The 21,887-nt window shown below is 37.1% G+C and overlaps 1 protein-coding gene across 1 annotated transcript in view; it reads right to left on the bottom strand.

Annotated features, from left to right (window-relative positions):
* The window catches only part of TRPC3 (transient receptor potential cation channel subfamily C member 3), a 147,015-nt gene that overhangs the window by 24,186 nt on the left and 100,942 nt on the right, over positions 1–21,887 (bottom strand). Inside the window, exons 7-10 of the mRNA XM_007946449.1 lie at positions 13,945–14,209; positions 10,144–10,339; positions 9,431–9,640; positions 6,199–6,282 (exon numbers count right to left, since the gene is read on the bottom strand). Coding sequence (XP_007944640.1) covers positions 6,199–6,282; positions 9,431–9,640; positions 10,144–10,339; positions 13,945–14,209 — 755 coding nt within the window. The remainder of the gene's footprint in view (positions 1–6,198; positions 6,283–9,430; positions 9,641–10,143; positions 10,340–13,944; positions 14,210–21,887) is intronic.

Raw genomic sequence — 21,887 nt, forward strand, 5'->3', positions numbered from 1 at the left:
TATCTAAGTTGTAAAGTTTTTTTGAAGAGAAGTCGAATTAGTTGAGTTCAGTAACTAGAAAATAGGTTTTTTTTTTTTTTTTTTTTTAAAAAGATTCTTTAAGTGGTTTCTAAACTAATTATAAAAGTAATTCCCCAAAAAATGCTCTAAAAATATTCTGAGTTGTGATAGTCCCATTAGAATTAATACATCACTTAGAAGAAAACATTCTCAGTTATCTAAGTTGTAAAGTTTTTTTGAAGAGAAGTCCTATATATTATAATCACACCTCATAAAACAAAAACCTATAATAAGTAAAAAATTGTTCTTATCACCCAAAGAGTTCATAATAAAGAGATTTTATTTGAATTATAATAGAAGCATTAAAATGAAGGTTTTACTGACATACATATTGAGACTTTTTTCCTCCCTCAATTTCTCTTTTTCTACTATCACTTTGTTAGGAGTTACAGAAGATTACATCATAGCACAGGGAATTACTCTATTTAGAAAAAATGAAATGTCTAACTTACAGAAGAAATGAACAATTCTCAGGATTCTGGATTCTCTAGGCACTTGGTAATGATCATTTCATACAGAAACATAATGATTTCCAGCTAACGAGAAGTTTGAATTTGACAGTAAAGTTAGGAATTTCATTCTCTCTCCTAAGTCACTTAAAAGCAACAAGGAGAATAAGAAATAGAAATGTAAACTCCTTTTAAACTTAAACTTGGAGGCATCTATACCCTTTACTGGTACTATATGAGAATGTCAAACAAAGATGTGGGGAAATTCATGAACGAAAACTTCTTTTGGCCTGTTAGATACAATGCCTATAAAAGCATGGGATGCAGGATTGAAGGGGAAACTATAAAGAAAAGCCATATTTCTCTAAGTACTATGTCAGTGAACTGAGGAGGGAGAATCTGCCTAAAGTAGTCCTGTAGTGCGTTCTTTTAGCTAAGTAATAGATTTAGCTCATAATATAAAGAATATCACCTATGAGTACTGTGTTCCTTTAAAATATTATCTACATGAGGCCAAATAGTTAATAAATTACTCTAAAGCAAAAATGAGACAGTAAAAGGTCAGGGAACTGAAACTAGACTACTGGAGCAGTACAGTGAATACTTAATGTGGCTTCTAGTCATGGTCTTTGTGACTCCCACTAGATGAGTGGATGGGACTGTAAATGTGAGGTGCTTGTAGCCCACCAAGGGGATTGGATAGCTTTTGCTAATAATGTACATGTTAATAAGGTATATGTCACCTTTGTGGGGATGGGACCGTGTAAATAAAGTGTTGTTGCTGTTGTTCTGTGCTGTTGAGTCAGACCCAGCTCATAGCGACCCCTCCTTGGGTTTCCAAGGCAGTACCACTATGGAAGTAGATTGCCCAACCTTCCCTCCAAGGAGTGGCTGGTGGGTTTGAACCTCCAGCCTTCTGGTTAGCGGTCAAGTGCCTTAGGCACTATACTACCAGAGCTCCTAAATAAGGTGTAAGGGACCCTAATGTGGGGATTGGTCAGTTTTGCCATCCTGCTAGCCTTAAAATGAGCCATCCCAGAGGTGGAAATTGTGTGTATACAGGGGAATCTCATTACCATCAAGAAAGAAGAGCCAGGATTTGTGTCCTTGAACCTAAGGTCCCTGCGATGAGAAGCAGTGGTAGAGAAATGGCAGCAGCAGAGGCAGCAGAATCAAGAGTCTGGCACCCAGAGTGCTGGGCTTACTGGCCCAAGGAGCAAGAAAACTGAGTGTCTTTGGGTGGAAGATTTGCTGGTGGAGTGAGGTGCCCCTCTGGGAACCTATCTACAGAGCTATAAGAGCTTTGTTATTCTTGTTTAAGCAGGGCAGAGGACACGGGGCTGCAGGGCCAAAAGGTTGAGGCCAAAGGGAAGCATGCCTGTGGCACAGCTGAGACGAAGCTGTCATGACTGAAGAACTGTATCCTGACTTGTTTCTGATCCTGAATTATAACCTGTCACTTCCCTAATAAACCCTATAATTCTGAGTATTGTCTGTGAGTTCTGTGTGTCCACTGCAACTGATGATTGAATCCAGCAGAGAAGAAGAATGCTGTGGGAGGGATGGCTGGTATCAGAATTGGTAAAGGTGTTGGAGGGTGGTTGCATGTCTGACCTCATAGGAATCAGCCTTGGGCTGCTGATGATCTTGATTCTCTCTCCCCATCACCAAGTTAGAGGAGGTCAGATGACACCCCGCCCATGCCCTTTTTGCAACTGGAAATGAAACAACTGGAATAGAAATAATGTGAATGTTGATACATTTGAAAAATGTAACCAATGTCACTGAACAATTTGTGTAGAAATTGTTAAATAGGAATCTAATTTGTTGTGTAACCTTTCATTGAAAACACAATAAAATATTATTAAGGAAAAAAATTAAAGCAAATTTTGGTTATAAGGCTGACAAGATAGTAATGATTTAACTAGCAAGAGCTAGAAGGGAAAGCAAGTAAATGGTGAAAGATAAAGTAAGTACATTGATTTTCTCATATGTTAGTGCTAGAGGGTCAAAAGATAACATTTGAAACTTATAAATCAAGTAACAGAGATGTACACATGTTTAAAGGCATAACAGTAAATATTAAGACAAATAATCTAACCCATTGCAGCAGACACTGCCAATTCTTTCAATCTCGACACATTAGCTAAGGCATATAGCCACTTGAGATTAAGGTTTTATTTCTCAGGTTTCTTTGCAGGTTAAGTGGTTTGTGCCACTTTGTAGAAGTCCCTGATAGGAAGCAGACATATTTTCCCTATCATTTTCTCACTGTATTTCAGAATGCAAAAATAATAGTTGGAACTCCAGTAGCTTTCTTGAACTGGGTGATGATGTTTGAATGAAAGCCATTCATGAAGAGTAATATGATAGGAAATTCCTGAGTCACTTATCTTTGGCATGTTGACATACTAGTCTTATGATTACCACTTCCAGACTTCTTGAAAGTGAAAGACAAATTTCTGTCTTCTTTAAGCCATTTGTTGTTGTTCTTATTAGTTGCTGTTGAGTTGGCCCCTGGCTCATGGCGCTCTCTTATGTTACAGAGTAGAATTGCTCCATAGCTTTCTCTTGGCTGTTACCTTTACAGTTGCCCTGGGGTGCAAACAGGTAAGCATTTGACCACTAGCTGAAAGGCTGTGAGTTCAAACCCATCCAGAGACGCGTTGGAAGAAGACAGGTCTTATAATCTAGTTCTGAAAAGTCACAGTCTTGAAAGACTTATGGAACAATTCTACCTGGACATATGGGGCACTATGAGTTGGAATTGACTCAATGGAGGCAACTGCCTTATTGAAGCAATTTGCTAGGCTGCTGGGTGGGTTTGAATCACCTCTTGGGTTATCAGCTGATCACAAACCACTTGCTCTACCCAGCCTCCTTTTAAGGCATATTGTTGTTGTTGTTGTTGTTATGTGCCGTTGAGTCGGCCCCAACTCATAGCGACCCCTGCTTGGGTTTCTGAGGCAGTATCACTAGGGAGGTAGGATTGCCCAACCTTCCTTCTGAGGAGTGGCTGGTGGGTTTGAACCGCCAGCCTTCTGGTTAGCAGTCAAGTGCTTTAGCCACTATGCTACCAGAGCTCCTTTTAGTGGTTGGTAATTGGTAGTTTGATATGATTTGTCCCAAACATAATCCTAATTAGTACAAACTACATAAGGATCACTTTTAAATGATACTGAGTACACAAAAGAAAAACTGACAAATGGGATGGTATATTAGGCTCCTGGAAAGGAAGACACAACATCATAAAGATGCCAATTCTCCTTAAATTAATCTATAAATTTAACACAATCAGAATACAAATACCAACAAGGTATTTTGGCAACCACACAGTTGTTGTTGTGTGTTGTCAAGTCAATCCCAACTCACAGAGATGCTGCAGAACAGAGTAGAACTGCCCCATAGGGTTTCCTGGGCTGTAATCTTTATGGGAGCAGATCAACAGGTCTTTTCTGCTATGGAGCCACTGATGGGTTTGGACCATTAACCTTTTGGTAGCAGCAGAATTTAAACAGAAAAATAAACAAGAAAGAATAGCCAGACTAATATATTTTGCATGCACACATATGTGTGTACTTAAACATAGTAAATAAAACAATGTCGTTCCAAAGGATAAAATGATAGTTCAGTGGAGCAGAATAGAAAGCTTAGAAATAAATCTAAATAGACACAGGAATTTAATAAATGATAAAGGTGGTATTACAAATCAATGGAAAACAGACTATTCAACACATTCAGTTGTATAATTATCTGGAAAAAAATAAATTTGGATCTCCACCTCATATCTTAAAGCAAAATACATTATGGATCAAACGTTTTCATAGAAAAACTATGAACTACTAAAGAAAATAGGAGTAAAAAGTTTCTTAAATAATCTAAGGTGAAAGAAGACCTTTCTAAATATAACATAAAACCTGAAGCCATAAAAGGTTTGTTAATTTAACTACACAAAAATAAAAAAGTTCTGGATGAAAAGTATCAATATATAGCGAAAAGAAAATATAACAAATTAGGAAAAAAAGTCTCAATTCTCAAGTCTTACCACAGAAAAAGGGTTGAGTTTCTTAAAATATAAAGAATTATTCTTAATCAAAAACAAAAAGTCCATCAAGAATAGTAAATATAAATCATATCCTAATCATATAAAATATTAAGCATGAAAAGACAGTCAAGTTATCCTAATAATGTAAAAAATTAAATATGAAAAAATGATCAAGTCCATCCATGATAAGAAATGCAAAATTAAACCTCATTGTGATACCATTTTCTCCTATCTGTTTGGTCAAGGGATGGTACTCTAGTGGTGTAGTTAAAGCATTTGGCTGCTAACCAGAAGCCTGGCAGTTCAAATCCACCAGCTACTCCACAGGAGAAATAAGAGGCAGTCTGTGCCAGTAAAGGTTTATAGCCTTGGAAACCCTGTGGGGCAGATCTACTCTCCTACAGATAGGGTCACTAAGAGTCAGAATCAACTCGACAGCAGTAGGGTTTTTTTTTTTGTTTTTGTTTTGGTATTTGGTCAAGATAAAAAGCCTTTGGTAACACTACTGGTAAATCAAGGAGGAAATGGAACTCTCACACGTTTACTGTAAGAGTGTAAATCGGTCCAAGCTCCATTGAAATCAATTTGGTAATAGCTAAAAAAGCGAAAATGCATATATAACCAGACATGAAATGTCATGTATACAAGGTTATTTATTACAGTATTGCTTGTAATAGCTAAATGCTGTCAACATCCTCTATTCTCATCAATAGAAGACTAGTTAAATACAGTAAAATATACTTATACTCTTGTTGTTGTTATGTGCTGCCGAGTTGGTCCCGACTCACAGCAACCCCTCCTTGAGTTTCTGAGGTGTATCACTACAGAAGTAAATTGCCCAATCTTCCTTCCGAGGAGTGACTGGTGGGTTTGAACTATCAGCCTTCTGGTTAGCAGTCAAGTGCCTTAGGCATTACATTACCAGAGCTCCTACACATACACTATGAATTTAATAAAACCATTAAAAAGCAAGGCTTGGCACACAGTCGTCTGAGCAATCCTGCAGAATTTTCTGCTTCTGAGAAATATGAAGAAGAGGACTGTTCCCACTAATTGAAATCACTAACAAACTGTGAATGAAAAAATCTTCAATTCTTTCTTGCGACCTTGCATATACGAGAAATCTAAATATTCAATGATCACAATGATCAACCAGATAGAAAACAAATGATTATCACCTCTTTCGTGTTGGAGACTAGTGTTCAAATATCACATGCAATATCAAAATGCAAAAGATATTTTAAAGTAGTGCTAATGCTAAGAGTATAGCCTAACAATGCATTTGGAAAATGGATCATCTGAAAGAAAAACCTGAGGAAATGTATCAGGTTTTCATATCCTCCACTGTGAGAGCATTATTTGTCCTAAAATACCATATCTTCTATTGCTTCTCCAACTCAAAGTGTGCATTAAGTGTTCTTTGGAAACTATGGCAACACTTTGCTTTCAATATTTTAAAAGGAACTTTTCTTAAGGACTTGGACTCTAATTTCTAATGTCCCTGCCAGTTAAAATAGTATTTTCTCTGTTCTAGATTGTTCTAATATTACCTAATTCTATTCACTATTCACAAACACACACACAAACACAAATACAGATACATGTGGAATTACAGACAACAAGATATGTCTAATGAATTCTTACCTGATAACGTGTTGGCTGATTGAGAATGCTGTTAAAACTGTGTGATTCAAAAACTCTGGAGTTAGACTGAGTGAAGAGGTTTAACTAGGAAAAAATACAATTAACCTAGTAAATTAGAATACATTTGTTTGGAAATCAGAAAAATATAATTTACTTTATTTTCCTTGATAACATTTCTGGAGTCACATTTCTGAGGGACATTTTATGGGAGCTGAGTATTATAAATGATTTAATATATTTCAAACGGTACAAATTAATGGGAGCAACATGCTCACATTTATCAAAATATTGGTAAGATGCTCTGTAATGGAGCTGTTTCATTAAAGATATATATATATATATATATATATATATAACAACAACAACATATATATAAACACACACACACACATATATATATTTTAAAAAGTTGGCCCTACTAAACATAATTTTTCCTGGATATTTCTTTGATACTTCATCAAAGTGAATACACAACATCTGGAAGACAATACTACACAAAAAAGTTCTAGTTGACCCTGAGCCAAAGTTCCTCTCCTAGCCTTAACACACACACACTGCAGGTTCAGATGTTATCATTTGATATTTTGTAGCCTTAAAATATTAGCCCAAATATTACATCTTCCCAAGAACTTTGGCCTTATAGTGATCCAATTTGGGGAAGAAATGGGCTAAACAGTTTGCTTCTTAAGTAGGTAGGAACAGCAGGCAAGAGGAACACAGTTATTGTCTACCCTTCATATATATATGAGGCGGTCCTGTCTCTTATTGGTGGGTAAGTTGTGACCTATAATGTGAAATTCTATCCAAAATTATATATTCACTCCACTACCTGACTTCCCACCTTTCATTCAGTTTGGAATGCTAGGAAAGAAGGAAGTGGCACTGTCAGGAAAGGATCTTCCTGACTTTGCTGTTGGGGCAGGAAAAACTTTGGCTAACAAAGTTAATTCTCCTATTTCCCACAAGAGGTCAGTATCTGACTGCTGACTAAGCTTAGCTCTCTAGGCTAGCAGAAAAGATTCTTGACGTTTCTTCTTCTTCTCTAACCTCTCCTCCACATACAAACACACAAGTATAATTTATCCCAATTTTTTTCTAAAGTGTCTATGAGTAGAAATAAGAGTAAAGGTATTTAAATAGCTTTATTCACAATTTAAAAAATTAAATAAAAATGGTAGTTTTTAAGCAGAAATGGAGAAATTGAGAAGCCAGTGAGCATGAGTCCTGAGAGGTGAGTGCTCAATCTTCCTTCTATTTCCAGAACTCTGAGAAAAGCTATTCTTTCCTATCCGGCACAATACAGGTAGAAGTCCACCACTTCTGTTCTCCTCATACTCCTGTGCACAAGCTGCCTCTCTTTTCTAGGAATCTTACTAGCCATGAGTTATTTGGATAACCAATTCTGGCTGCGCTCTTAAACCTGATTCTTGGTATTTCCCCCTTTCATATTACAAGAGCATCAGGAAAGACATTGGTGAAATTCAGTTGCCTACAGAAAGAAAGCTTCAAGGAGTGTTCTGTGAAGTGCTAGAGTGGCGAGTTGCGAAGTTCTCTTTCTAAATAATAGAGTCTCAGTTAATACACTTCCAGGTGAGCAAAGCTTCAAAGCAAGGTCAATTTCAGCAATAGCAGAAGCTGCTCAGCATGGCAATTAGAACCTGGCCCCTTTAAGAGAGCACCTAAAGGTACAGCTCGTGGTGAGGAAGCCGGCAGTAATCAGGCCAGGGCAGCAGCTGCAGAGCAACAGAGGCAGCCAGGTACATTAAAAGCTAGCATCTGGTGTTAAAAACATGAGTTCCAGACCCTCACTGACTAGCCCCTGTGACCTTACATGAGTGAGTTATTTTAATAGCTTCAGTTGTCTTATCTATAAAATGGGAATTATAATAATACCTACCTCACAGCGGTGCATGAGGTTCAAATGTACAGCAAAGCACTTTGTAAACTGTGAACGAGGAAGGGCACTGATATTTGTTGAAGCTGGTACTTTACACATCTCATACAATACTCACAAGAACTCTACCGTGTTTTCTCTTTCAGATGAGGCAATTAAGGCTCAGAGTGATTAAGTGATTTGAGTTACTTGCTAATAAGCCATCAGAGCCAGAATTCAAATTTAGTTCTAATACCCAAGTTCTTTTCCTTACATTGCAATACTTCTCATTATATACATATTGAGGTATTTAAATCATGGGATGTCACAACCAATCAATACCTTGCAACCTAGTAGCCTTAAGAGCCCACATCCACTTCAAACAAAAAATGATTTAAAGAGGTCACCTTTTTAGAAAATAAGATTCTAGGCCATTACAGATCTTGGAAACTCATACCTCTTTTAAAATGCAAGAAATTAAATTGTACTACTCCTTTTTCCCCCCAGTTTCAACCAAGAAAAAATCTCTCTCTCTGCTCTGGAAACTGTACTTCATGGAGAGAACCTTACTACTTTGTGGCCTTCTACAGCTACACATCCCTTCCAGCATACTGCATCTCCACATTTAGGGAAAATTATATTTTAACCCCACACATTTGCTCCTATCTGCCTCCCTCCCTATTATTTGGGGTTCTGTATACATCTTTCTGTCTCATACACCAATTCTATGTCTGAAAATTAAGTTTATGATAATCAAATGCCGTCATGAAAATAATTTTCTTTGTTTAAAGTATGACCCAACTGGGACAACTCAAGGACAAACCATTTCTGCTTATGATTAAAAGGGATGTTTATGGTTAATATTTGAGAATGCTGAGGACTGTATCAATTTTATGAAATTAAAGAAAAAAGATTATTTAGTCCAGTAGAGAGTTTCCACTAATAGGAAGAATATGATGGTGGTGAACAATACAAACACCAAGAGGAAAATTCGAGATTAAAACTACTTAACTTCAGAATAACAGTTGAGAAGCATGGAACACAAAAACACAGTGTTTTCTAACAATAACTTTTCTGTTTACTTCCAACAAGTTAAAAAAAAAAAAATTGTTGTTCGTTTAGTTTTAATTTGGTAGTTTACATGAAGTTCTGACCAAAAACAGGTCATAGAATAAGTGACTTCTTGAAACATTTTATGATGACCTTAAGTATTAGTCTATGAAAGACCATGGATGGAATGGAAAGTCACTTTCAACATCTTCTAAATTTACACATAAAAATTATTGAACAAACAGTAAAAGACAAGGAGAAAGAGACAACACATTCATTTTAAAGTCTTGGTAAGTTTTTAATACCTACCCTGGACTTTGAGTTACCAATTCCCATTTCTATATCCTTCTGTAGCCTTCTCTTTCTGCATTTGGAAAAGTTAATGATCCTCATGATGAAATAAACAAATGATTTTGGACTAGGCACTAGACTGAAAGGTGGAGGTAATGTTTTTCCATCATCAAAATAAGATAACCAAAGTTTTGAACGAGCAAACTTCCATTCTACGTCACTGTCATCCTGTGTCATAAAAGAAAAGAATAACTGATTTTAAAAAAAATGAAATAGTAACTGATTCCAGTATGATTTTGCATTGAACTTAAATTTTATTTTTGAAATATATAAGTAACTATGTACATTTATCTGTATATGGGCCTACATAAGATTCTGAGCATCACTTTCATTGTATCTATTTGATTTTTCAGTAACATAGGCCTCTGTCTGCACCCACTGAAATTTAACCAGAATTTTCCATCTCCCTTCCAAAGGCAAAGTAAAAAGGCAGGAAAAATTCAGAATGTGGTAGTAAATTCATGGGGACCCCTGCTGTGCTCCTAGAAGAGGACTCTGGAAAGTCTGTGACTACCTATCCAGGTGGGAATGGCCCAGGCTCTCTCTGTTTGCCTATAAGCCTCTTCAGTTTACAAGAGCTTGAGCTTCATCATAAGGGCATATAAGTGGATGCAGTATACTACTGGAATGGGATGGCAAGGTAAGACACTATCAATAGGAAACAGGTTTACCTCAATTTCTTGATATGAGCTATTAATCATAGCAATTAGCATGTTGAGTAAAACGACCACCATCGTTACATTGTATATTCCGTAAAGAACATATCCAATATTCTCTATGAATTTGTGATCATATTTGAGCACAACAGAAGTCACTTCAGACAACCCAAATATTGACCAAAACAAAGTCTTGAAACTTTCTTCTACACTGTTGAAAGAATAAGGTATATAGGTAAATAAATAGTTTTCAACATTAAAAAGTCAAAAGTAAAAACAAGTTAGGATCTGAATACTGTACAGATGTAAAATTCCATTGCAGTAAACTCCATGATTAGAATTATTTTGTTAACAATATTTAGTAAAATTCTCTCAACTTTTCAAGAAATAGTGATTAAATGGGGCCAGTACGTAGCTTTTCTGTAAGTCATCAAGTGAAAATTCTCTGAACTTGATAGTACCCCATTTCTTTCCTCTTGTAAAGAGGAAAGGTTACATTTTGATTTGGTAGATGGTTTAGAAATTTAAATCAAGGTTTCTAGAGTAGAACAGCATTGTTAAGGTTAAAATTAACTACCTACTACCAAAAAAGTATATTCCAACATGTTCCTTGGACCATTATTTGCAGTAGGAAAGAATAAACACAACTTAAATATCCATCAATAGAGGGGACTGGATAAACACATTCTGGTACATGAATGCAAGGGAATGCTATACAACTATTGAGAACAAAAATCAGATACATCTGTCTTCATGTGCTTACATGAAATGATATCCAAGAGTGAAAAAATAAGGTGAAGTAAGTATAGAATACTCTATTATTTGAATAAAAAAGAGGGATGTACAAATACCTATGTGGAGCTCTGGTGGCACAATGGATAAGCACTTGGGTGCTAACCAAAAGGTGAGCTGTTCAAACCTATCTAGTGGGTCCAAGGACTTACTGATCTGCTCCCAAAGAGATTATAGCCTAGGAAACCCTATGGGGAAGTTCTCCTCTGACAAACAGGGTCACTATTGACTCCACAGCACACAATAACAACAAATACATTATTCTTCCTTATGCAAAAAAATACCTCCAGAAGTATCCAACAGAAACCATTGTCTCTGGGAACCAAGGAGAACTGAGACTGGAGACCAGAGGTGGGGATGGAGCAGGCTTTTCACTCTAGACACCTTTGTATTTGAAATTTTTGCCAAGAGCATATATCACCTACCTAAAAATAATAATGAAAATTTGAAGAGGAAATGAAAAGGAGCAAATAGAATGAAATATTCCTGTTCTTTCCCCTTAATCTATCTCCCGGTCCTTCCATCACAGTAATTAGCAGTTAAGCCCTTACCAGACTAATTACCCACTTTTATCCCTCAAATGAGCTTTGCCGTGTATTTGGCTTATTTTGTCATAAAACCATGTTGAAATCACTGACATGGGAGCTGAATAAATAATCCCTTAATTAAATAAGCCTACATATAAAATCCTATTACAAAGAAGGGTTTTTAAGTAAGTCTTTTATCCAGAGGAAGGATTTATGGCAGAAACAGTACTTTTTCTTAAATTTGTTATTACAGATTCCAAACAACAATCGATCCTATAGATTGGTAGGTTTTGGCATTTGTTTATTAATTAATTAATTCAACAGCTACTGTGTTCAACAAATTGAGCAGCTCCAGTGTTCTAGAAATTGTGCTAGACCCTGAGGACAGAGAGGTGGCTAGAACAGTCATGCTCCCTTAATAGTTATTCCCTATTAGGAAAATATTTTATTATGTCATGTTGAGGGATACAGTAGCTCAAAGAAGACTAAGAAAATCTACCACCTTTTTGTTTCTGTCATGAATTTAACATTATCACCAATTCTCCCCTTCCTCCTTCTCACTCTTTTGCAAACCGTTCCACCCCTAACTTCTCTTCAAATCTGTAAGCACAATGGAAAAAAAAGAAAAGGGCACTGGCACTTCCTGAGACACCTATTGTGAGCAAGGAGCTTTATATAAATTATCTCACGTAACTCTCACAATGACTTCATCTAATGATTTATTTAAATCTTGTTGTTGTTAGTTGCCATCAGCCCCGAGCCATGGTGACCTCATGCACAGCAGGGTTGGACGATTGTGATCCATAAGGTTTTCATCGGCTGATTTTCAGAAGCATTAGGCCTTTCTTCCTAGTCTGTCCTGGTCTGGATGCTCTGCTGAAACCTGTGCAGCAACACAGTGACATAACGGCCTCTACTGACAGACGGGTGCTGGCTGTGCTGAGGTGCACTGGCTGGGAATTGAAGTTGGTCTCCTGCATGGAAGGGGACATTCTACGACTGGACCACCACTGCCCTCCATTTAAAACCTCAGTGTGCTCATTCTGCTAATAAGGAAACTGACACGGAGAAACCAAAGGCCATACTTAAAAAATAGCAGAGATCACATATTCAAATCCAAGTAGGCCTGATTTTCAAGCCAATGCTCTTTCCACCACATAATCTCCCTATCTCTTAAAATAGTGAAGAAAATGGAATGTATAAAATCAACGATATAGAGTTAAAAGGAGGAAGGAGGCAGGGGTGGCATTGTGTAGAGCATGTCTATGTCCTTTTCAAACAGCTTTTTCTTCATTACATCAGAATGAGTTTTAATTCTCTTTTACCTCTATGACCTGCTCTATATTAACTATATAAAAAAATTAATTTCAGAACAATTTAGATGTCTCAAAGAGCTTGATATACTAGTCTACAGGGAACTTACCAAATGTCTGTTTTGTTTGCAGTTTGGCAGAGGGGTACAAATGAATGCAGAGAAGGCTAGTGCTCTCCCCACCTGAAAGGGCTGCAATAAAACCCAAACAAAAACCAAAACCTACTGCCATCGAGTCGAGTCTGACTCATAGTAATCCCCACTGGGTTTCCAAGGCTGTACACCTTTATGGAAGCAGAATGCCTCATATTCCTCCCACAGAGCAGCTGGTGGTTTAGAACTCTGCCTCCAAGACAACCAAATACTAGTGGTTAAGACAGGATCTCACAACTTGAACATCCACATGCTAAGGGAACTTAAATGAATAACTACTGACAAAGTTTAATCCATGAAACTTCAAAGAGAAGATAAGTGCCCAATTCTGAGAGCAGAAACCAGCAAGACCAAAGGAAGAAGGTAGTATCACCTTTATGACTAGTGACCAGTTGCTGCTGAGCCAACTCTGGCTCATAGCAATCCCATGTGTCAGAACAGAACTGTGCTCCATAAGATTTTCAATGGCTGATCTTCTGAAAGTAGATTGCCAGGCCTTTCTTTCAAAGCACATCTGGTAGACTCAAACTATCAACCTTTTGGTTAACAGTGAGTGCTTTAACCATTTGTACCACCACCAAGGCTATTACTTCAGAGAGGACTCTAAAGCATTTAGCTATAATTTCCTCTTACCCAACTCTGTGTACTGATTAATGAATTCATTAAAGTAAAACCTGATACTTTTATTTTTAATAGTAGGGCTGGCTACAAAATGATGAAACTAAATTTAATGTTATACATAATGCAGGAGACATCCAGTATTAGAAATCTGTTACCTGATTCTTTTAAAACAGCCAGTGTTACCTAGGATATTTCCAAATTCAGATGTGTTCTGTGGTCAAATATTCACTAAACTCAAAGAGACAAGCCTTCAGAGGCAACATAATCACACACAAACATTAATGGTTTTTAATGGATTTTCTTTCAGTTTTTAAAATCATCTTTATTTATTACAGTCATTGAAATTTTTCCTTTGCTTCACCTAGACTTGAGAGAATTTCTCACCATATCTTTTGAATAAGTTTTACTTACGTGGTGAAAGCAGCATTTACTTTAGCCCCAAGGTAGTAAGAATAAAGAATAAACATGCCAATCATAAACGCAAGAAAGACCATAATAAAGAGGACCATGAACTTGAATATGTCCTTTACAGTCCTTCCAAGAGATATCTGTAAGGGGCCAAAGCTCTCATTTGCAGGGAGGATGTACGCAATCCGAGAGAAGCTGAGCACAACGGCTATGGCATAGAGGCCTTCAGATATAATCTGAGGGTCAGAAGGGAGCCATTTATCTCTGGCTAGAAAACAAAAAGAGAGAAGGTGATTAAAAGTGGACCTTCCTAGTCACTGCTAGGCACACAAACTGAATACCTTAAACAGTTTCTATCTTGTAGGTAGGTGGTTATTATCTCAGTTGAAACTACTATAGATTTAAGTAACTGTGTCTAAGCACTAGGTTTCATGTTCAATAAGACATGTAACTTCCACATTACTTTCAATGAGGAAACACTGTTCTAAAGATACTAAGCTGACTTTATATTGAGCAGAAAGGATAAAATACAAAGGATGACAGAAAGGTTAAAATACTTCATTAGACATGGACCATGTCCAGGAAGACAAAACAGCTGACTTAACTGATTTTTTTCCTAATTTATTAGATGTATTGGTTGGCTATTTTGTCATCCCACAGACACAGCTGGTGTGAAACTTTTCCCCCTTTTAAGCATTCAGCCATAACCAAACGGTTGATGGTTTGAATCTACCCAGAGGCACCTCAGAAGAAAAGCCTGGTGATCTATCTCCACAAAACCTGCCATCAAAAACCCTATGGACCACAGTTCTACTCTGACACACATGGGGTGGCTATGAGTTAGAATCAACTTGACAGCAACTGATTTTGTTTTGTTTTTTCCTCTTCCACAGAGCTGCCTTAAAAAGTCTTCGGAGACATGGCCAGAGGACTCTTCCCAAGCACAAACCCATACATACTCTAACATATGCACATGCGATTCCTTTTGTTTTACCTTTTATGTTCAAGTAAGGTCCATAACATTTCTCACCCACTAATGTCAAGGTCAAGGAGCCCTGGTAGCCAATGGTTAAGTGCTTGCCTACTAACCAAAAAGTTGGGAGTTCAAACCTACTGGCCCCTCTGAGGGAGAAGAGACCTGGCAATTTGCTCCCATAAACATTACAGCCTAGAAAACCTACAGGGCAGTTCTACTCTGTCACATGGAGTCACTGGGAGTTGGAATCTACCCTAAGGTGCACAATAACACAATGTAAAGATCATATATCATAAAACAGGTATCATTATGCTGACTTAAAATGCTAATACTTTCAGAAAATTAATAAACTCAGAAAAGAAATAGAAGTTGTGTAATAAAAGTCAGGGCATTTTAAAAACTATGGGTTAATCCAATACTCTAAAATTGTTGATCTGTGAAGGAAAGAAGTTAAACAAGATATTGCTGAGATGATTACTAGAATTGCTATAGACTTCCTCTTCCACCAAACTCTTCATGCTACTTAAAAATTATCACAGATGGGACAGATTAAGTAGTAGTGAATTGGGTTCAGTTGGGAAATTAACTTTGTTTTTATTTTATTACATTATTATTGTGTACTCAAAAAAAAAAAGACCCTGGAGTTGAATTCCAACTCATAGTGACACTATAGGACAGAATAGAACTGCCCCATAAGGTTTCCAAGGAAGCAGACTGCCACATCTTTCACCCATGGAGTGATGCTGATGCTAGTGTGTTGGAATCATAGGCCACAGGCTAGTAATTGAGTGCTTAACCACTGCACCATCAAGGCTCCCTTATTGTGTAGGACCACTTATGATGAAATAGCACAATTTCTTTTGAGTATAGGATCATCAATCAATGTGCAGTGAAAATGTGAAATAATTTATTTCATACATTTAGTTTAAATGCTTGGCATATGCAAATTGATAAATATGCACATGAATTAAAATGCTGTATAGTATTAACTCTATTAAGAAATAGAAGTTCTACTGTTACATGCACAATACTGCATTACCACTAGCACCAAACACAAGGCTATTGATAAATGCATAGACAGGTGAGAAGATCAGGTGGGGTAGACGAACAGGAATATACCCTAGACCAAGGATAGATCTGGCTGAAGATAATCTTACATATGCACTTGTGCTACAAAATTAGCCACTTACATTATACAAGCAACAGAAGGCAGAGTTGCAATAACTTCTCAGAACAACCAAACACCCTGAGAGAGAATCACTGGGCCTGTGGGCTTGGGACCATAGTCTCAAGGGACATCATGCTCAAGGCACAATATTGTACATAAAAATCTTGTTCTACAACCTACTTTGGTGAGTAATGACTAGGTTCTTAAAAGCTTTCAAGTGGCCATCTATGATGCAACTATTGTTCTCCTTTCATATGGAGCAAAAAAGAGTGAAGAAAAGCAAAAGCATCTGGAAACAAGGATAAGATGGACCACAAGGACCTCAGCCTGCATGACCCTGAGTCCAGAAGAACTAGATGATACCTGGCTACCAATGCTAACCGCTTGGAAAGGTATCAATATTTGAGATCCTGGATAGAGCAGGAGGAAAAATGTGGAACAAAATTCAAAAACATGAAAAGACCAGAATTACTGAGTGGAAAGAGACTAGTGGAACCCCCAAGAGTACCCCAGGAGTACTCACTTCCATGGATTGGCTCTCAGCCAGTAGAAAGACCTACATGCAGAACACCTATCCCAGGGTGATGCACCCACCTACTCTAGGAAGATATACCCCTTAAATCAATCAGCCATGAGACACCAGAGGAGCAACATTCACATAGAGGAAAAGCTGGACAGACAGGAATGCGTAGTTAAGAAGGGCACAGGGAGGGCGTAGTCACAGGGAAAGGAGGGGAGGAGAGTTTTTTATAGCTGGGGATGGTAACTGGGGTCATTAAATCAAATGTGTATTGCATGAACTATTGAATGTAAATCAAATTTGCACCCAAAGCACAATGAAAAAAAATTAATAAGTAAATAATAATAATAACAATAAAAGAAATAGAAGTTGTAATAACACTGATATCAATGTTATTCTATTACAGTGGTCAGTAATAGAAATAATATAAGTGATATAGATGCACTACAGGATCCTACACAGAAGAGGATTACCTAGGAAAATGCATTAAACATTAAGATGAGGTGAAATATGTTAGGAATCAAAGGCTATGTATCTCAAAGTTTGAAAGCTGGGTCTGGGTTAAGGAATAATAAAGGCATAAGAGGATCGTCCTATGCTCAGAAAGGCTTGGAAGAGGTGGATTTGCATTCTAGAAATATGAGAAACTCCTCTAGACCAATATTAAGCAGTAGAACTTCTAGAAACTTTAACAGTGACTTCACGAGCAAGAATACCCTTCCTGAGAGCAGATATGAACAATACTAACTGTCTGAAATTTTTCTTCTCCCCAGATCATAATATTGTTAGGTTGGTGAGACTAGTGCATTTCTTAACCACCACAATAACCAACTTCCACTGCCTGAAATACAATGCATTTATCTATATGAAAATGTACTGCTGATGCTGCTAGTGCAGAAAAAAGAGAAAAAGTGGAGAAAGGCAAAGATGCTAATTTCAGATTTTACAAGTTTATCTAGGGTCAGCTCTGGTGACCTTAAATGAGTGAAGCAATAAAAATATTCAGAGTTTTGGTTCACTTGTTTGTTTGGATATGCAGTTACAAAGCAGGCAACGCTTCATGATTTTTAAAGATTTCTTTTTTTCTAATAGATAACTTCTATAAAAACACTTCTATGAAGAGTTCAAGGAGTCCTGGTGGAGGCAGGGATGAAGATCTCAGTTGCTAACCGAAAATATGGTGGTTCGAACCCAACAGCATGCTCTGCGGGAGAAAGATTTGGCTTCCATAAAGATTATAGCCTTGGAATCCCTATAGGGCAGTTCTACTCTGTCCTATAGGGTCTCAATGAGTCAGCATCGACTCGACGGCACAAAACAACAACATGAACAGTTCAGTTCTATAATGAAGTTTTGTTAACAGAAATATCACTGCACACTCAAAACAAATATAGGGGAATGTCTATTATAATATTCATATGCCTATAAGGAATACCCACTAATACTACTATTTTTCAAATTTACACACCAACCACTAAAGCCAAAGGTGAAGAAATTGAAATTTTTTTTACCAACTTCTACTTTATGAAATTAAACATGCAATCAAGATGTATTGATAATTATTGGTGATTGGAATGCAAAAATTGGAAACAAAGAAAAAACACAGGTAGTTAGGAAATATGGCTTCAGAGATCACATGATAGAATTTTGCAAGGCCAATGACTTATTCATTAAAATACCTTTTTTCAATAACATAAACAGTGACTATACACGTGGACCTCACAAGGTGGAATATACAGGAATCAAACTGACTACATCTGTGGAAAGATGTGATAGATAGAGAAGCTCAATATCATCAGTCAGAACAAGGCCAAGAGATAACTGTGGAATAGACCATCAATTGCCCATATGCAAGTTCCAGTTGATGCTGAAGAAAATTAAGTCCACAAGAGCCAAAATATGATGTTGCTTATATCTCACATGAATTTAGAGACCATCTGAAGAACAGATTTCATGCACTGAACACCAGTAACTGAAGACCAGATAAGCTGTGGGATGACATCAAGAACATCATGTATGAAGAAGGCAAAAGGTCATTAAAAAGACAGGAAAGAAAACCAAAATGGATGTTGGAAAAGGCTCTGAAACTTACTATTAGAGTAGCTAAAGTGAATGGAACAAATGAGAAGAGCTGAATAGAAGATTTCAAAAGCTGGCCCAAGAAGACAAAACAAAGTATTATAATGAAATGTACAAAGACCTGGAATTAGAAAACTGAAAGAGAAGAACATAGTTGGCACTTGTCAAGCTGAAGGAACTGAAGAGAAATTCAAGCCTCGATTTGCAATATTGAATAATTCTAATGGCAAAATATTGAGCAATGCAGGAAGCATCAAAAGAAGATGGAAGGAACACAGAGTCACTGAACCAAAAAGAATTGGTTGATAGTCAGCCATTTCAGGAGGTGGCATATGATCAAGAACTGATGGTACTGAAGAAACATGTCCAAGATGCACTGAAGGAATTGGCAAAGAACATGGCTCCAGGAATTGATGGAATACACATTGAGATGTTTCAACAAATCAGTGCAGTGCTGGAGACATTCACTCGTTTATGCCAAGAAATTTGGAAGGTAGCTACCTGGCCAAATGACTAGAAGAAATCCATATTTGTTCCCATTCCAAAGAAAGGTCATCTGACAGAATGTGGAAATTATTAAACAATATCATTAATATTGCATGCAAGTAAAATTTTGCTGAATTCAAAAACAGTTGTAGCAGTATATAGGGAATGGCCAGAAATTTAAGCCAGATTCAGAAAAATGTATGGAATGAGGAATATCAATACTGATGTGAGATGGATCTTGGCTGAAAGCAAAGAATACCAGAAAGATGTTTACTGGTGTTTTATTGACTAAGCAAAGGCATTTGACTGTGTGGATCATAACAAATTATGGATAACATTGTAAAGAATGGGAATTCTAGAACACTTAATTGTGTTCATGAGGAAACTGTACATAGACCAAGAGGCAGTCATTTGAACAGAACAAGTGAATACTGAAAATTGTTTAAAATCAGGAAAGGTGTGTGTCCAGGCTGTATCCTTTCACTATATTTATTCCATCTATACTGAGTAAATAATCTGAGGAACTGGACTATAGGAAGAAGAATAGGGCTTCAAGATTGATGGAAGACTCATTAACAACCTGCAATATACAGATGACACAATCTTGCTTGCTGAAAGTGAAGATGACTTGAAGCACTTATTGATAAAGGTCAGGGACTATATTTTTAGTATAGACTCCAAAAACCCAAAACCAAAACCCACTGCCATCTAGTAGATTCCAACTCATAGTGACCCCCATTGGGTTTCCAAGGCTGTAAATCATTACAGAAGTAGATTGCCTCTTCTTCCTCCCACAGAGCAGCTGGTGGGTTTGAACCACCAACCTTCTGGTTTGCAGCCAAACACCTTACTCACTATGCCACCAAAGCTTAGTATGGAGTAGACCTCAATATAAGGAAAACAAAAATCCTCATAAATGGACCGATAAGCAATATCATGATAAATAGAGAAAAAACTGAAGTCAGGGATTTCATTTTACTTGAATCCACAATCAATGCTCATGGTAGCAGCAGTCAAGAAATCAGACATTGTATGGCACTGGGTAAATCTGCTGCAATGGACCTCTTTAAAGTGTTAAAGAACAAAGATGTCACTTTGAAGACTAAAGTGCACCTGACCCAAGTCATGGTATTTTCAGTTGCTTCATACATGTGTGAAAGCTGGACAATGAATACGGAAGTCCCAGAAGAATTGATGTGTTTGAATTGTGTTGTTGGTGAAGAATACTGAAAATGCCATGGAATGCCAGAAGAACAAACAAATCTGTTCAGGAAGAAGTTCAGCTGGAATGCCCCTTAGAAAGGAAAATGGTCAGATTTTGTCTCATGTGCTTTGGCCATGTTATCAGAAGGGATCAGTCCATGGAGAAGGATATCATGCTTGGTAAAGTAGAGGGTCAGCAAAAAAGGGGAAGACCCTCAACAAGGAGGATTGACACAGTGGCTGAAAAGATAGGCTCAAGCATAGCAAAGGTTGTGAGGATGGTGCAGATCTGGGCATTGTTTTGTTCTGTCATACACAGTGTCTCTATGAGTCAGAGCCGACTCAACGGCACCTAACAACAACTATTAATTATATTGGGAACCTTGGATTCTCAAGGGTAGAGAAAGCTGGAGTCCAAGTGTCCTGAGCTGCTTCTCTAGTTTTGTATAAGTCAGCATAACTTCAGTAAGACCAAAAGACTTAAGACTATTTTTTTCCAGCTTCAGAGGAAGAAGTAGAGAAGGTATAAACTGGAAAAAATATATCCAGCAAGAAAAGCAAGTAGCCTTTCAGGCTCTGCTGTGAGTGAGACTCATCACTGACTACAATCACCGGAGGAGATTATATCCCATGTATTTTACAAGGAAATAAAGTCACAGTTTGGATATTAATAAGACAGAAATGTGGTAAGGCCAATAGTTGCCCTAGTGAGGTCACTGTCCTAATTGGAAAATGGGCCAAAAATTTGAAATCTCAAATGTTGGAGTCACAGTGTCGTATTCAATCAATATAACTTATGCCTGGAAAATATAAAATGCTACTGAGTTGTAACACCTTTGGAAACAAATCTGAACTAGAACCACTAACAACCTTGAGTGGCCACTTGTTAAGCTTGCAGCAGACTATTAGATACCCATTTTGCTGGCAGGTCAAAGAAAAATTGTGCTGTTAAGTTTTTGTAAACTGGATCACTCTCCACCAAAACAAATACATTGTAGATTTGCAACAAGAACAGACTAACATTTATTGAGTGTTTAGTATGTATCAGACACAGTACTTTCCATGATCCCATAAATTCAGAGCTATTAGATTTAGAAAAGTTAAAAACTTGGTCATAATCATTCACACAGGAAATAGCAGAGCTTGGATTTATAAATTTCCCACCAGATGATAGTCACTAGATACATATGAATAAATTTGAATAAATAGGTTATTGAAATAGTCAAGATATATATTACACAAAAATACAATCTGAAGTTAATTCTTTAGCTATAAATGGTGATCATATGTTCATTTGGTCTCCTTGGTATCGTAAAATCTTTGCTTACAGACAGTAAGAGATAATATGATTAAATTGTATAATGTATGAAATATGCATCTTATATTTTTGAGTAGGAGCCCAGCTTTCTTTAATAACATAAACATACTACTTGTATTCATCAAAATATAAGCCTTAAGTACACTCATAAAGAGTTATTCTTCACAATCAGACCACATTTAACCTCTGTGCCTGA

This window comes from Orycteropus afer, unplaced genomic scaffold (genome assembly GCF_000298275.1).
Source record: "Orycteropus afer afer isolate SDZICR_OR568_19922 unplaced genomic scaffold, OryAfe1.0 scaffold00162, whole genome shotgun sequence".
NCBI classification, from domain to species: domain Eukaryota; kingdom Metazoa; phylum Chordata; class Mammalia; order Tubulidentata; family Orycteropodidae; genus Orycteropus; species Orycteropus afer.